Below are 16,279 nucleotides of genomic sequence, written 5' to 3' on the forward strand. Positions count from 1 at the left end.
CTTGGATTTCGCTACATGAATTCCACGTCAAAATGACCTTGGCTACATTCTTTTTGGCAATTGTGGAGCAAACAATCAGTGGATCGCATCTATTTACGCATTATTTTATCCACTCCATTGCAACCACGTGATCATCATACGCTTTTACTGACCTCTGCCGTGTTACAGCAAGGTCGGAAAATGATGTCATTGGCGAAATGAACCCGTTCCAAAGGCGAAAGCTGCACCGTCGCACACGTGTGTGTGTGTGTGTATATAGGTCTCGAAGATTGGGACTGGGGCTCTCTGCTAGTTCTAGACCCTTCTAGTAGCAGAAGAAGAAGCATACTACTCCTCTTCGCTGGTATTTGTGAAAAAATGAGAGAACTGGAGAGGTTGTCTTATGCGATGCTTCGAGCATGCAAGAAACACAAAAGCCCGACGGTGGTGTGGCTTTTTGGATAGGGAGAAGAATTCCGTCCGGGCAGTGCGTCGTGTGCTATTCTTGTAGAGTTTGCAATCGTCTCCTCGTGATCACGTGATCGTCTCCCCATTGGCGTTTAATTATCACTCTATTGTATCCACCATTTACATGCGCAACCATTTTAGAATGGCAGGACACTGCATTGGTCACACTGCAAGCAATACACTACACAAATGTGTCGTTGTGTCGGTCGGTCCGCCTCTATTTGTGGGCCCGTACGTTTGTAGGGCTTATGGGTGCGCTTGCATGCGTATGCGTGAGCGTGTGCGTAAATGTTATTCCTACGTAGATTGTTCTGATTGGGCTGGAGCTATTCCTACCACACACACCAGCAAACTAGCAGGAACACATCTCGACCAAAGTGTGTTTATTAAGAAGGTGAATTATTAGCGCGTTTTCCGGGCGCCATCTTTGAGTATTGTTATGTCAAATCACATACAATTTTCTATAGCCCCGTCCAGCCCTTTCCGATTTTAATACCGGAGCCCCCAGTATTGTTATGTCAAGTCGTGAAATGTCAATTTGCTCTTAAGTACTTCACCTCCTAATATCCATACACCTTGATCTCGACACCCGAAACGTATAAAACAAGGCTTCCGGCAGCCAAGGAAACTGTCTCTCGGCCGAGCTCCAAAGTGAGAAGAATTGAAAATTGTGCACCCAGTGTTATGTGTTTGGGCATATTAATGTGTAGCTAGGGTTTCATACTGCAACCTAAGAAAGATGTTTCCCTGTCCGCTGTCTGGTCTTCCTAATGATTGTGAAATTGTTCATAATTTTCGTTAGTTTCTTCTTCTGCAACGTCTGAAACATTGACGATGTCGAACACAAAATGGCATGGCCGTAGTTTGGTGAAATTCTACAACTACTTGTCTTACGCTTTTTAATCTTTTCACTGTCCTCCGGCTACGACAGACAAAGGCCAAAAAATGATGTCATCCGCAAAATATTCCATTCTAATAAAGAAAAGATGCAACACAACATAGTCGCATCACCACACATCGATCACGTGATCCGCGGCTTCCCATTGGTGCTTCATTGTTACGCCATTTTCTCTCTTCCGTGTATGGCAAAGGGCGAAAGCCCTCAATGAAGATCGCATTACCAATGGCTACTTCATTCAATCTTTTTCTTTTTGGGTTTATGGTTGTGATTGTTTGCACTGTACGTTTCTAAGAGAACTTCTTGTTTTACAGACAATGCAATTGCTTTATATATTACCATTATATATTACGACGTCGTAATATTCTTTTAATTCCCGTCTTCAAATTTCTCTTGTCTAAGCAACATATCTAATCCAATGTTTCCTTTGCATTCTCTTTCTCTCCCTCTCTCTTCCACAGTATCCGGGAGTACTTACAAATCTAACCAGTGCAATTTTAGCGTGTCAAACGGCGAGTGTGCAATGTGTTGTTAGTTAATTCACCTCACCCATCTGACTGTGTGGCGTGGAGGTCTGTGTTTCGTACCCAGTGTGTGTGTGTGTGTGTGTGTGCTGATGCTTTTTGCAAATAAAAAGCGTTAACAAAAATTGTTTTAAATTTCAAGACACCGTGCTCTACACAACCGTGTGGAAATAGAAGCAGATCGACGACCGGCATGAGACGACCGGCAGTAGTGCAACGGCTCGATAATAGATTGCCCATCATCATCATCATCATCAACGGAAGGTGCTAAGGCTGCCACGACGCGCGTTAGGGTTTGTGTTGTAGCGAAGCGATCGTGTCGCGCGACACTATCATTCATCCTGCCAGCAGAAGCGAAGATGCTTCCCCGGGACGTAGCATGTGTGCGGGAAAAGGAGTGAGTGGGGTTATGCGTGTGTGCTGCAGCAGGCAGGGGGGCGCATAACGACGATAAGCGGTAGACTGCTGCCGCTGCTGCTGTACTCCAGGCAGCTGAATGCTTAATGGAGAACGTACTGGTGTGTTGGATGATTTGGTTGTAGTGGTGGTAGTAGTAGTGCCTGTCTCTGCTAGAGCGTTGTACGCAGGGTGTTCACTATTCAAACGCAAACGGCAATACAGTGGCGCGTGTGTATGTGAGAGAGCAATCCTAGCCAAACACACGTTTGCGGCGGCGTTTTGCGCTAAGGAAACGCGTTGGCGAATCTAAGCAGGCGGCGATAACGTGCAATATTGAAAATTCAGAGCCGTCGTTACCCAGCAGCAGTAGCATCTCCTACTCCCTTTAAGGTCGAGATGATGGTGCGTTACACAAGAACCCGGCCTGTGTACCGTGCAGCGCGTGAATAGTATGTGTGTGGTGTGTGCAATCCGTGAGATGTTAGTCATCCTGCTTCGATAGTACACTGGAGCCAGGGCTCTGTACTGCAGACATGTACGACGGTGTACAAAGATTTTAACGTGTTTCCTGTGTCCTCTTTGTGTTAACGTTTGTGTGAGTGTAAGTGTATTTGAGTGCGCGCGCGCGTTTAAGGTGTGTGTTTTTCGTTGTTGTTGTTATTATTGTTGTTATTCGGGGCACTCCGTGTTTCGTTCCGTTTGGCAAACGCGGCAGGTCGTGTCTGTGTGTTTGTTTGAGCGTTATCACCACACCACCTGCTGCCACCTCCTCGGGGCCGCGGTTGAGTCGGCCGCGCAGTTTTTTTGTCGCCATTCGCGCAGACAGCTCGGCAGCTTTTTAGGCGCAGGCGGTGGCCGCTCTCGTGTACCCTCCAACCTCCCCCTCCAGCCCACGTGTGCAATGTGGCCGGGTGTGCTGTGTCTGCAGCAGGAGGGAACCCACCGTGTGCTATCAGCTCACGTAGCGAGTGGAAAAGTGTCGTCGCGTGTGCGTGTGTATGTGTGTGTGCAATAGATCCACTGTTAGTCATCTGGTGAGCACACCTAACAGTATGTGAAGAGTTCCGTGCGAATGTGATAGAAGAGGAGTAGTAAAGCAAAAAGGAAGCAATGGCTGGACAGTAAGAACGTAGTGTTGTCGCATGTGGTTTGGATGGGAAGTGCGGCGCGCGTGTTTGACGGAAAGAACGCAACCCGTGTGTGTTCTGGTGTGTGATAGTGAAACGGAGAGAAATGCAGGAGCATTGTAACGCGACCGGGAAGATAGGTTAGAGAAAAAAAAATAGCAACAACAGCTACCGCCTGTAATATAGAAATATAGTGTGTCGCCGATTGTGAAACAACTAGTTGTTGTTTTGGCATTGTGTATAGTTATAATATATAAATTTCTACAACCACTCGTACGATTAAGTGCAATGAGCTAGTTAAGCTTCAGCCAGCTCTGTCTGTTCAACGCTTGTTGTCGGATTGCCTAGCAACCGACGCTTCAATCAATTCGGCAGAAGTTCGACATTCTCGCCTGCTTTATTCACTAAAAGTACAAAGCATCACTCCCAGCCAGTGGTGATACCCACCCACACACACTCACCGAACTCATGGGAAGCCGCAGGAGGAGCGGGTCAAGGTGCACTAGCAAACATTCTGTAACGTAACGTAACGGTAACGGTAAGAAGCATTACTAAAGAGGCTAGCAGAGCACAACACTAATATAGGCCAGCGACAGGCTTTTGTGGCACAAAAGATACAAAAAAAAAAAACAGAGCTACCTTCCTCAAACACGTCCCTGGCCCATCAAGCAGTGCGAGGAAGGAACGGGCGACGGCTGGGTCGACGTATTTGCGCGCTGCGCTGCTGTATCGCATCAATCGCGCCATCCGGGACATGGCTAACCCGACGAACTTCATCCGGGAGAAGGTTAGTGGGCAGCGGTTCCGCTACACCGACGATGAGTTCAATCTGGACCTTACGTGTAAGTATGCTTGCATTTTAGCAATTGAATCCTTGTGTCTTTTTTAAAAGTAGAGTTTGACATGCGGAACTTTTGATATTGTAGGGAAACACAGTTTGCTGTAAATGATTATGATTTTATAGATATTTCGGTCGTTGGTTAATGAAAATAGTGATAGAGGAATGAATCTTAATAGATCTGAACACTAGTGATGGGAAAAATGAAGTTTTTGTCGGAATCGATTCCGGCTAGCTCCGCAGTTTTCTGGAATCGATTCCGGATAGTAGGTCCGGAATCAGTTTTCGGAATCGATATCGGAATTGACTACAGAATCGGTTTGACAATCGGAATCGAAATCGGTTCCGGAATCAGAGTCAGCTCTCGAATCGGAATTATTAGCTCCTAAATTAGAATCGGCTTCCAAACAGAATCAGTTTTGGCATCGCCATAAAAATAGACGCTTGGGTCCAATCATAATACGTATTGATAACCGCGAAAAATTAAAATTTAGTTGTAAAAGATCCATTCTTATGGAGATTCCCGGACTGATTTCGCTTCTAAAACTTATTTTTTCGATTCAAGAATCTAATTCGAATTCTGGAGTCAATTATGATTCCGTTATCGAGGCAAATTACGATTCCCAGGCCAATTCCGATTCCGGAGCCGATTCTGATTGCGGAATCGGCTCCGGAGTCAACTCGGGAATTGGCTCCGGAATCGACTCCGGAATCGGAATCGAATCCAGCATCGGAATCGGCTCCAGAACTAATTCAGAACACGGAATCGGAATCGGGTAGGTCCGATTCCGAGCTCCCACCACTACTGAACACACTCTGAACAGGTCTGCAAACATGGTTCAGATTCAGGTGTTTGAAGAAATTGCGTAACTCAATAAAAACATTCTCCAATGTATAATTTCTTTATTTTAAAGACGTTAAATGTATTAAGTTAAGAAGCGAGTAAAAACGTGCTTCAAAAACGATCTTTTCTGGTTCATTAAAGCTATAGAAGCGAAAAATATCCTAAAACTGAGCGTTCTAAGTCGTTCGGATTCGTTTAGAATCTTTTAGAATCATCCAGAGTCTTCCGTAGTCGTTCGGAGTCATTCGGAGTTGTCCGGAGTTATTTGGAGTTTTCCAGAGTCGATCGGAATCGACCGGAATCGGAGTCGATCGAAGTCAACAGGAGCCGTCCGATGCAATGAGCCTGTTATCAGGAATTTCATTTCATTTTCATTTTGTTGTGTTTTTGTTACTTCCACTTTGCGCATGCACTTCATATACATGCCTTTGTTTCAAAGGCCGATTCTGGCCGACTCTGGACGACTCCGACTCCAACCGATTCCGGACGACTCCGGACGACTGCGACTCCAACCGAATCCAGACGACTCCGGACGAATTCTACTCCGGACGACTCCGGACGTTTCCGGACGTTTCCGAACGACTCCGGATAAATCTGGGCGTTCCAACCTTCTGGAGTCGGATCTGAAATTATCGGAGTAGGATCGGAGATGACTCCGGATTTTTGCCATATTTATCCATCACTAGTTTACTTGTTACGCTTAGTTGTTTCACTCATTTCATTGCTTGATTTAAATAATTAATTTAGGTAATTACCTTTTAAAACTTTTGTTCTATTACCATTCAACAACCAGTTACTGTTGATTAGTTACTGTAACACGTTAACAATAGAAACCAGTTATAACTTTTGAAAAAAGTTTAATTTCATCAACTCTTTTGTAAACTAAGATACCGATCTTCATAGTACATCGCAATGTACTTCTATTACTGAACTGTTTCCATTCTCCTCATCTTGATCCCTCCGAGGATCGCACGAAACGTTCTGCCACCAAGAGGAGAAAAAAAGACCGTATCGTTTAGTACAATTGTAAAACCATTTTGTTCCACCACCACCATCCATCGGGTCAATGATCGCTCTCGCTCTCTGTGTGCGTTCGCGGTGGCCGTTTGACGCTAGAGTGCACTTTTGCCCAATGCAAAAACAGACAACAAACGGGGGTAGCGTTCATCAAGTCTGCTTAGTCGATGACGGCGAGACGAGGGAAGAAGGGAAAGGGGACATGTTATGTGTGACCACAATTGCCCGCGCACTGTCCTATTTCTTGATGTGTATTAGTGTTTACATGCAGTTTTTTTTCAGCACAAAAATTACTTGCCAAATGATTTCAAATATGACAGTTGACAAATTGCAAACTGTGCCGACCGATGTGCATCGATGACAGTAAATCGTGTGCCCCCTTTGCCACAGGTTTTTTTTTTTAAGTGTGTTGTGGGTGTGTGTGTATGGGTGCATGCGAGCCCTAAAAAATCATCCGCCTGCTTTTAAACCTACTCCCAGCCCAATGCACGCGTCGTCCAGTCTTTACGCTTCGCAGGGTCTTTTCGGTCATAAATGACCTTCACGAAGTTTGTCACACACACACGTACCCCCGTCAAGTACGTGCGCGATCGCGTCACAAGTGTTTTGTGCTATTTTTGTTCGAGGTCATCGGGAGACACGGCGACGATGGCAATCGACTCGGGCGCCGCGGGGGCTGGGCAAATGGGGGGAGTGCACAAGAATGCGTTTTTTTTTTGGGAAATGCCAAGAAAAAAGAACTTTGGAAACGATCTGTTGTCAATCAAATGTGTAGTGCTGGAGGTGTGTAAATGCGGGTTTGCTTTTTTGTTTTTGAGGAAATTGAGGAAAAACGCTAATTTAGATGTTAAGCCAAACCGGATAAGATAATACAACACACCAAACGATATTTAATGGAAGGTAAATATATGGAGCTTTATCAGCTGAGGAAATATTTACATACACCGATCCGAGTTTACAGATAGTCGATCACACGAAAATGTTACACAGCTGAGGCACAATGGGGCTTTCATATAATTTAACACCTAAATAAAATTTATTCTATTAACAGTCGTTTCTACCAAATTTTGGCTCTAAGGCATCAGTTTGTAACTCTAACCCATCTGTTTGTGTCCGTTTGAAAATTTGAAAATTTGCAATGTCTGAATCTTGTAAAAATTATGATAATTTTACAATTTTCGAATTATGAAATTTTAAAAATTCTAAAGCCACTGCTTACACCTGAAAATATATGCCGACTATTTTACCCCACTAAAACTTCCAAAATTTTCATAAAAATTGTTAAAAAGAATTAATAAAAAAGCTACTTAACTTAATTTCAATAATTTTGGAATACACAGTTAAGAATTAGCAAAAAAAGCGATTGACTCACAGTTCAAAATTGATTCCTTACAGACAAAAATGTATGCACCTTCAACAATGTATGCTCACCTTCAAGAATCGATGCCCTAGAGGCAAACATTGTTTGACGCGCTGTCAAAAATGGGTCAAAAATGGGAGTGAGAGACAAACTGTATCGAACTGGAACTGTATTAATAGCATTGGGGCAGTTTATTTAAGATAATGATTCAATTTATGTGAAGACCTTCCTTCCTTTTGGTGTAGCATTGTAATTACCTTTAAATGCTTTTAAATTGAAAAATTTATTTTGTTATTCAATTTGTTCATTTATCTGTTTAATTTGTTAATTCCTTTATTTTTGAAGCATAGATTTGCACACATTAATACGTCACCGATTCCTACCTCGGCTACAATCAAACATAAGCAAATGATGGAAGTAAAGAAAAAACGTTCTAATGATACCACAACCATGCCTTTGACCTTGTTTTCAATTGCCACTGATAATCAGTCCCCTGCACGATGACGCAACTACTTTGATTCGTGAGCGTGTCGTGTGTGTGTGTGGAGTCTGTTCGATTGCAGTTGTCCGTCATTTTGGTTGTAAAAATCGAGTCATACACCTTAAATAATTTCGCACATTCCGCCGTTTCCGATGGCACCACCCCTCCCCTCCGCACTGCGCTCCAGTTGTTGCGAGCTGCTGCTCCTGCGGGTCAGGCTGTGCTGATAATCCAATCTGCCCCTTGCGTAGTCCGAACCTTCCTATATCAAAGGTCAGCTCACTGCATAAAATCACTTTAAACATCATAAATTGTCCTGGTTGGTGATGATGCTGCTCGTATGTCTAATGCACAAGGAGTCACACATGCCCACGCTTGATGTGACTTATTGCATTTCCATTGCAGTTTGGGGATTGCTTGACCGTAGCACACAAAAAAAAACGTAAGCGCGAAAGAAGCAGCCCAGCCACATGTTGGGGGTTTCGTCGGCTGCACAGCACGCTAAAATTATCGCCTTATCGCCTGGCGGGGGTAATGCTAGACACATACGATAGTGCTGATGCGGCGGCTTGGCTGGCCACACACGGTCGGTTGACTCAAACGCAAACTCAATTGGGAACGCGCACAGCCAGGCAGGCAGGCAGGCACGCGCACTATCACCAAACGAGAGCCACGAGTGCTGCCACTTCTGCGATTCCAAGTAAATTCAGGTCTCTTGCGTCATACGGCGAAGGCAGTATAAACAAAATAAAGCAGGCCAATTTGATGAAAAAAGTATGTAAATAAATCCTTGGCAATCGATTTGTTTGTATGGTTTTCGTAAATGGTAAAAAATCGCAATTGTTTTGAACGAAACTATAGACAAAAATCGAATTAAAAATAAGGGGAAGGTAGGCTAAGACGAACGTATTAAGAATCATGTTGAAAAGCAAGAGATGTATAAATGCAGCGACCATGAAAATATATGTTATGGGAAAGATAGACACTATGAAGGGTAAGATGGACACGTGTTGCAAACATGTAATAGGTAATTGAAGTGGTCTATTAGATTTTAACACTACCTATCGCTTTCCACTTTCGTGTGTTTCCTTAAAAAAATCTTTTTGACTACGTTTCGCTCAGCCGTCAATTTTGGGATTACAAGCGCCAATTCCGACACACCGTAGAATCCAAAATCTAAGACAATATTGAAACATGGGGCATTAACAGCAGACGCTAGTCCTGATTACAGAAAAACAACCACGCAACCCCAGCAAATTTTGTGGACTTGTTAATGAATAGGTAGGCCCATTATGCCATTTTATCCACCAAATCAAAATCATCTTTTAAATCCTTAAAATCACACAGAATCTGTTACCTATTTCTGTCTGATGTCATAGTAACGCCTCTTCTTCTTGTTTATAACACACAAAAACAAGTTGGGTCCAAGTCGTGGTAAGATGTATTGGGTTTTCGTGAAGGGCCTCATCAGCATCGTGCGAGTAACAGCATAATGTATGACTGCGGAGTTCCCCTGTGTTCCGTTCTTCGCGGATTTCAATGATTTTTTCAGTCGATAGGTCGGTTCATAACTTCCGGTTAATCCTTATTTTAGGTAATTTGATGACACCTTTTAATCAACCTTTGATAGCAGAAGCAAAATAGCGTTATAAAAATCTTCTAAATTTGATATAAATCATGCTAAAAATGTTCAATTGTTTAATTACTAAATTTTATCCAGTAATTATAAGAAATGTCCACCTTACCCGCATTGTCCGTCATTACCGACTTTCCCCTATACATGTATTTTGAAAAAAGAAATAGCGCCGTTTCAATAACATTTGTATCAAAAAAAAGTCTTATTTTTATTTCTTCTCAGAAGGAGACCATGCATGATATAAATGATATAAAAAATCCTCTGTAGAATTTTTTTCAATAGAACGAATTTAACTGATGAAACATGTATAAAATCATATTATAAATAAAGCAACTTAACAGCCAATTACATTTCTAGCAAAAAGCTACCAAAACAAAAAGTAATTTTTACCGTTTAGCAAAACCACCGGCATTTTTTCACAGTACAAACACACTACCATTTCAAACAATCGAAATAGGGTTGTTTTGTCGTATAGTTGATGTTACAACAAACATCAACAAAAATCATTATTATAATAATAAGTTATTAATTAGGTTTATTATTGAGTAAACTCAAATGAGAAGAAAAACAAACACGAAATTGGGTTTGTTATATAGCAAACGCGAACCATTGGGACATTATTTTATTTTGTATTAAAACTAATAAGTTACAACTAATCATTAAATGTTTTTTTAACGGAACGTATGCAAATTATACCTATTTTGAGATATCTTTGTTCACGATCACACGAAAAGTTTGGATTTCCTTGTCGAAAAAGTATCTTTTTGTGCCAGTCGATTAACCACAAAACGTTTCCGACATACACAACACTTTAAAGGTTTATGCACAATCGCATTCCTTTTGTGCGTTTCTTTAAAAAAAAAATCCTATCACCTCCAGTTGTAACGAAGCATTTCATAGCACTTTGCGAAGCGAAGATAGAACAGACGGTTAATGTTTACGCCGCATGCAACAATGTTGCAAGTAATGCACAACACACACACGGTCCGTCGCCCGTGGGGGCAGTGTACGTGCGTGTCGCCGCATAGCCCACGGAGCCGCTGCTGCTTACGTTTTACGTTCTTCGATTGCTTGCGGTGAAACCATCAACGGAAGCAGGATGATTGTGTGCGCCTACTACGACCGCAGCTGCGTCTCACTGAACTGGCTTACTGACAGGACAAACAGATTAGCCGGCAAAACGATAGAACTTCGCCACATATATTTATGTGTAAGCATGTTGTGGCTGTGTGTGATGTCGCGAAGATTCTTTGCGATAAGACGAAGAGTTCTTTTTAAGCGTTAATGTCTTAACGACACGAACCTAGTCTTAATTTTCTTGTGTTTTTAGTAAAAAAAATCAGGTATTTCGTACGACAAGTTGCTTTCTTTCACTTGCAATGCAATGCAATGCAAAATCAAACCACACATAACCATGCTCTTGTTCCCTCCCCGGTTGCAAACTTCAACATCTTAATCCACTGGCGCCCCAATCCCAACAGTTTCGCTCTCCCCCTAGTGGTGTACCATAATGTCCGTGGCGCTAGGTCGGTTTTCTGCCTTTTAAATAAACACCTCTCGTTCTGTCTCCCGTGTGCCACATTAGATACAGCACCGGGTGGGATGGCCGGTGTGCAAGCGGCGAAGCATTTAACTATACCTTTCAACCCCACATCGCCCTCGAACGGGGACCACTTTCCAATGCCAAACGAAGAATCGGTCATAGACCCCGGGGTTGGTTGGTTGGTGTGCTGTTTTGCTCTTTCGCTCTCATGCTCTGTCTCTCTCCCTTTGGCGGGAAAACTCGATCGTGTGCGCGCGCGTGTTTCGTTCGCTTGATCGATCGTTATTGTGCTCATAATGTTGCTGCTGTCCTTGAGATCTGAAGAGTGTAAACGTGCCCCGAGCGTTTGTGTGTCGGTTTGTGTATGCTTGATACAGCGGCAGCAGCACCAGTCAACGTTCTCAGCGTTCAGCCAAATGTCGGTCAAATTCTACGCCGCCGTTGCCACAAGCAACTGCAACACACACCCCCGCCATTATTTCACAGTTTTGGTGGGAATTTTGATGATTTTTCAAAAATGATGCACTCTGATAGGCAGCCCCTGATGCTAATTATTGCGTGTCAAAGTTCCTCGTTTTAGTTTTACCATTGAATTAGTACAAAAATAGAAAAGTTCTGCTAAAAGGTGTACCACAAGAGTGCGTTGGTCATGCTGACACTTGTTCTAGTAAATGGGGCGCGATTCTTGTCAGCGTTTTTTTGTGTCGTGTAACACTCTGCTTGTCCTTCCTCGACGGGTGTGTTCCAGCTGTTTAAACCATCGGCCGTAAGTTTGCTATGATTTTTTTTTCGGAAATCCCACACACATGCTGCTGCTCGGCCAGCTGCTACTACTGTTCGTTGTTACGCGTTTTTTTTTTCACTACGCCATTTGAAAGGATGTCTGTGTGTCTCGTGGTTTCTTGCTTGCTGCATGGTTTCGCTCTTCTTCCTCACCTGGCCGAACGTGACGACGCGCCGACCTGATGGTGTTGGCCAAGTTTCTTTGCTTGCATTCAAATCGCGTAGACAAGCGACGAACCGCCAAAACGTTTGTCATCGTTTCCCCTTGTCGTTCGCAAACGAATGTGCGTTTGGGCGATCTCAACTCCTCAAAGTTCGACCGAGTGTGTGGCTGTGTTGAACCGTTGAAAAGGGGGGGTGGCGGACGAGATGACCGCGCGCGGGGTTAACCTGATCGTGTTTCGGTCAGGGACACCGCCAGAAAGAGAGAGAGGAAGAGAAAAAAAAAACAACGGAGGCCAAGTCAAATAGATATAAACATGTGTATGTGTGTATGATTGCTTTGTGATAGAGGGCTGCTAGACTGCGGGCCAGAACCGGTTCAATCGTCACAAAGAGCAAAGGAACACAGTTGATCATGGAAAAACTCGTGTCTCTCGATCTCTCTGTGGTAGCGGCGGTAGCTCAAGGCATACACACAGTGGACGGGAAATGTCACACACTGGAATAAAACGGCGCCTCCATTACTAATTAGTACTAATTGAGCCCGGAGTGGTGTTGTCTGCTGGGGGCGGTCGGTGCTCATTTGATAGATGATCATCAAACAGTGACCGCCGAACGCACGTGGGTCAACAAATAACATCCTCGTTACGTGAACTGGCTCAATTTGCATCATATTCTTGGGCATGGGTGTGTGTGTGTTGTTAGGGGCACATTCGAGGACGACATGTGTGTTATGATTAATTCATTACGAGCCTATCGTTCTAATCAAACAACGTTTAAATATCAATTTACGGCTTGGAAGCATGGCTTCGTTTACATGTTTTAAGGAGAACGAAACAATGGGATATAGCGTTGGTAGTTTTAGCTTGAGTCTATAGTCTATAGGGCACATCCAATGTATGTACAAGTTTATTGCCGACGATAGAAAACCTTAAAATACTTTGTTTTTTTTATGTTTTGTTTGATGTTTGCAGAGGTTCTGCGGTACTAAAAACCGTATAACATTTAACACGTTAAATAATGGTGGGGGCGGGGGTTATTTTGGGCTGCATTACTATTTTGTCGCAAAATGTTTAAAACTGTTTGATTTAATTTTTATTTTTTCAAATTAATGGAAGAAATATAAACCATTTTAAATAGATAAATGGAAACACAAAGATATTAAACATACATCTTTGTATGTACACAAATGATGAAGTCGAATATGACGGAACGTAACTGTCAAATGTATACATGGTGAATATTTTTTCACCGACAGGCTGAAATTTTGTTTTTTGGAATAGTCTGAAGCCGTCAAGGAGTCATCCGGAGTCTTCCGGAGTCATCCGGAGTCATCCGGAGTTATCTGGAGTCATCCGGAGTCATTCGGGGTCGTCTGGAGTCGTTCCGAGTCAAAAACTCCATGTTATAAAACTCCATGTTAAAACTATATCAAAAATAAATCAAAAAAGATCCTAGAGCAAGATTCTAATAAAAAAATGCATGCTAAACTACTAATTCTGAATTGCATTTAAAAAGGTTGAAAACAGTTGTCTTTCGCCCTCTATAAAATGGTCTGTACATCGGCTTCCAATCGGTTTCCAATTAAAATAAGCTTTACCAGAAACTTGTTTCGTGAGATTAGCAAGTGTTTTACACATTTTCCCCTATCAAGCGTTTTCTGCTCAGATCGCTTACATTAACACCCGCCCGCCCCACCGTCAAACACCGTCCACCAGCCATTGCTGCCGGTTGACGGAAATCTGCATTTCAAATGCATTTCTTCTCATAAAAGCGCGCGGCAATCACACACAATCAAGCAGCCGCTGCGCTATGTTGTGCACATGCACACCTGTGGCGGCGGTTTAGGGGACCAGGGTGGCGCGTGTTGTTCCCTACTACATTTATTCAACGCACGCTAATAAGGTGTAGCGTGGCACGAAGTAAAAAAAAGCAAGTAAATTGTAAAGGAACCTCCCCCAACCCAACCCGGTTGATGTACTGCAACGGGGGGGCCTACTTTTGGCGTCAAGTGCATCGTGATCATAAATCAAGTGGCGCACACTAACCCTTCCCCCATACCACCGGCCCCGGGGGGAGGGTGTTGAGCGTGCGTGTGTTGCGTTTCATTCGACCATTAGCGAAAACGTTGTACTTGCTGAAGGGAATGAACACGATCGCGAAGTGGATTGTAGAAGGCTTCTCGCAGGAGAATATCAGGGGTGTGTGTATGTGTGTGTATGTGGGCAGGCAGTCATGACGTTCCTTGTAACATCTTCCTCCGTCATTTGTTTTATTCATTCGCAGTTTCGGTCCAAATTCAAACCTGGGCACAAACCGACCCCCTCTTCACTTCATAATTCACCATTTCAGCTCTCTTTTTCCCCCACGTAGCGTTGCGTCTGTTCTGTGATGGTGGTGTGTATCCACGTATGTGTCCCGATGTATTTATGTGCTAATCAGTGGCAATTAGGTATGCAAATTATATCTTCACCCGGGTTTTGTTGCTACCGTATTTTATGCGGCCGACCGACCTGCGTCTGCATGGGAAGGCAGAATGGAAAGAATGGATAAAAATAAAAGCTCCAGAGAGAATGCTCTGGGCCGTCATCCTCATGGGGCGCCGGAAGGGAATGCCGTCGTGATGTGTGCACTCTCTATGCCGTGATACAATTACCGTGTAATGCAGCGTAGCAATGGTGCAGTCAGGTGCAGCTGGATAAAGTTCTTCGCTTCCTGTGTTCTACGCCCCCTTTGAATTCTTGCGCAGAAATGGATGGAGGAATAGCGCGATGCACAGCAGCAGCACATCAACGGTGCACGGTGATATGTGATTATGTTTTCATTATCATACACATATTCGCATGGGTGGTCTGTGATCTCCTGGGGCATGGATCGCTTTTCCCAATGCCTTTTTTCCCGTGCTCGTCGAGAAAATAGTGCTTTTATCAGGTAGGATAGAGCGCGCTTACTTAGCACACGAGCGGGATAGAACATGCGATCCGTCGAACTGTGCTGGGCTACATTTTGCCACAATGTGTTGTGTGCAATCATGGTGTGTAGCGCAGCATTACAAGGGGTGGGTGGAGCACTGCATAAGCATACTTGTCTGCTGGCCAATTAGTATACAAATCAAATCTCCGAGCATCGTTCAGCATTCCTCAGTGCTCTTTTGAGGGACGACTACATTTTAACACACTTGTCGATGGTGGTTCACTGGGGGATTCACAGGGATTGCAGGCAGATCACAGAAGATGCCAAAGAGCATCAAATGTAATAAAACATCAAAATGTTGCTCTCGTGCGTTTGATACTAAATGTCTCTCCTTTTCCTTCGTTTCAGATATTACGCCAAAGATCATCGCCATGGGCTTTCCGGCGGGCAACGTGGAGGCCATCTACCGGAATAATCGCGAACACGTGGTCAAGCTACTCACCCAGCGGCACGACAAAAAGTTCAAAGTGTACAACCTTTGCTCGGAGCGTACGTACGATCCGAAATTGTTTCCGGTAAGTGGAGCATCAGACCTAACAGATAGATTGTTAAATAATAATGATGTGTTATTTCGTCGTGTTTCAATCAACGATGGCAATAGCTATTGTTTCTGTTTATGGAGATCTTATAGCACATTGGCAAGGTTTCGTTTAAATTCCATTAAGAGCATTAATTTACAGAAAGCCCAACTTTTTTGGAGTTTATTGTTTGTCGCGTCTCAATGTATTTTGATCTATAGATAATATTCCACTATGATGTTTTCGTATTTTTTAAAGATAATTTCCTACTAAACTTTGCCAACCACCAACCTCTCTGGATGTGATTTCTATGAAGTTTAATATTAAAAAAGGACATTTTTTTGGTATTTACAAACTGTAGATTTTGCCTTTAATGGAACCTATCGGGTAGGGGAGTAGTGATGATTAGAACATCGTATTCGTTACCTATTTGGCAAGTTATCGTTAATGGGGCTTTTCACGATATTAACCAGCTTTTTTTTAGATGGAATTTAACAGTTGGCAGCTGAAATCTTGGCGGCTGAACATTCCATAGAGTATCACACACAAAACTAGCCTGCGATTTTCAGCCTAGATTGTTTAAACCTCAAATCTAGAATTAGATTCGAGTACCTGCTGGAAAAAAATGTCAAAACAAGGTCGTGTATACATTCATCCCAAGGTGCTTTAAGGAGATCAGGTGGTAGAATCTGGAATCAAAGCGTATTTACTTGGTCACGATGGTCTCAC

General features: G+C 43.3%; 1 protein-coding gene across 3 annotated transcripts in view; it reads left to right on the forward strand.

Annotated features, from left to right (window-relative positions):
• The window catches only part of LOC120904848 (phosphatidylinositol 3,4,5-trisphosphate 3-phosphatase and dual-specificity protein phosphatase PTEN), a 48,813-nt gene that overhangs the window by 12,992 nt on the left and 19,542 nt on the right, over nt 1–16,279 (forward strand). For all 3 annotated transcript variants that reach the window (XM_040315266.1, XM_040315267.1, XM_040315268.1), the window contains exons 3-4: nt 1,807–4,237; nt 15,381–15,547. In XM_040315266.1, the coding sequence (XP_040171200.1) occupies nt 4,150–4,237; nt 15,381–15,547 (255 nt within the window). In that variant the 5' untranslated portion in view covers nt 1,807–4,149. The remainder of the gene's footprint in view (nt 1–1,806; nt 4,238–15,380; nt 15,548–16,279) is intronic.

This window comes from Anopheles arabiensis, chromosome 3 (assembly GCF_016920715.1).
Source record: "Anopheles arabiensis isolate DONGOLA chromosome 3, AaraD3, whole genome shotgun sequence".
Lineage (NCBI taxonomy): Eukaryota > Metazoa > Arthropoda > Insecta > Diptera > Culicidae > Anopheles > Anopheles arabiensis.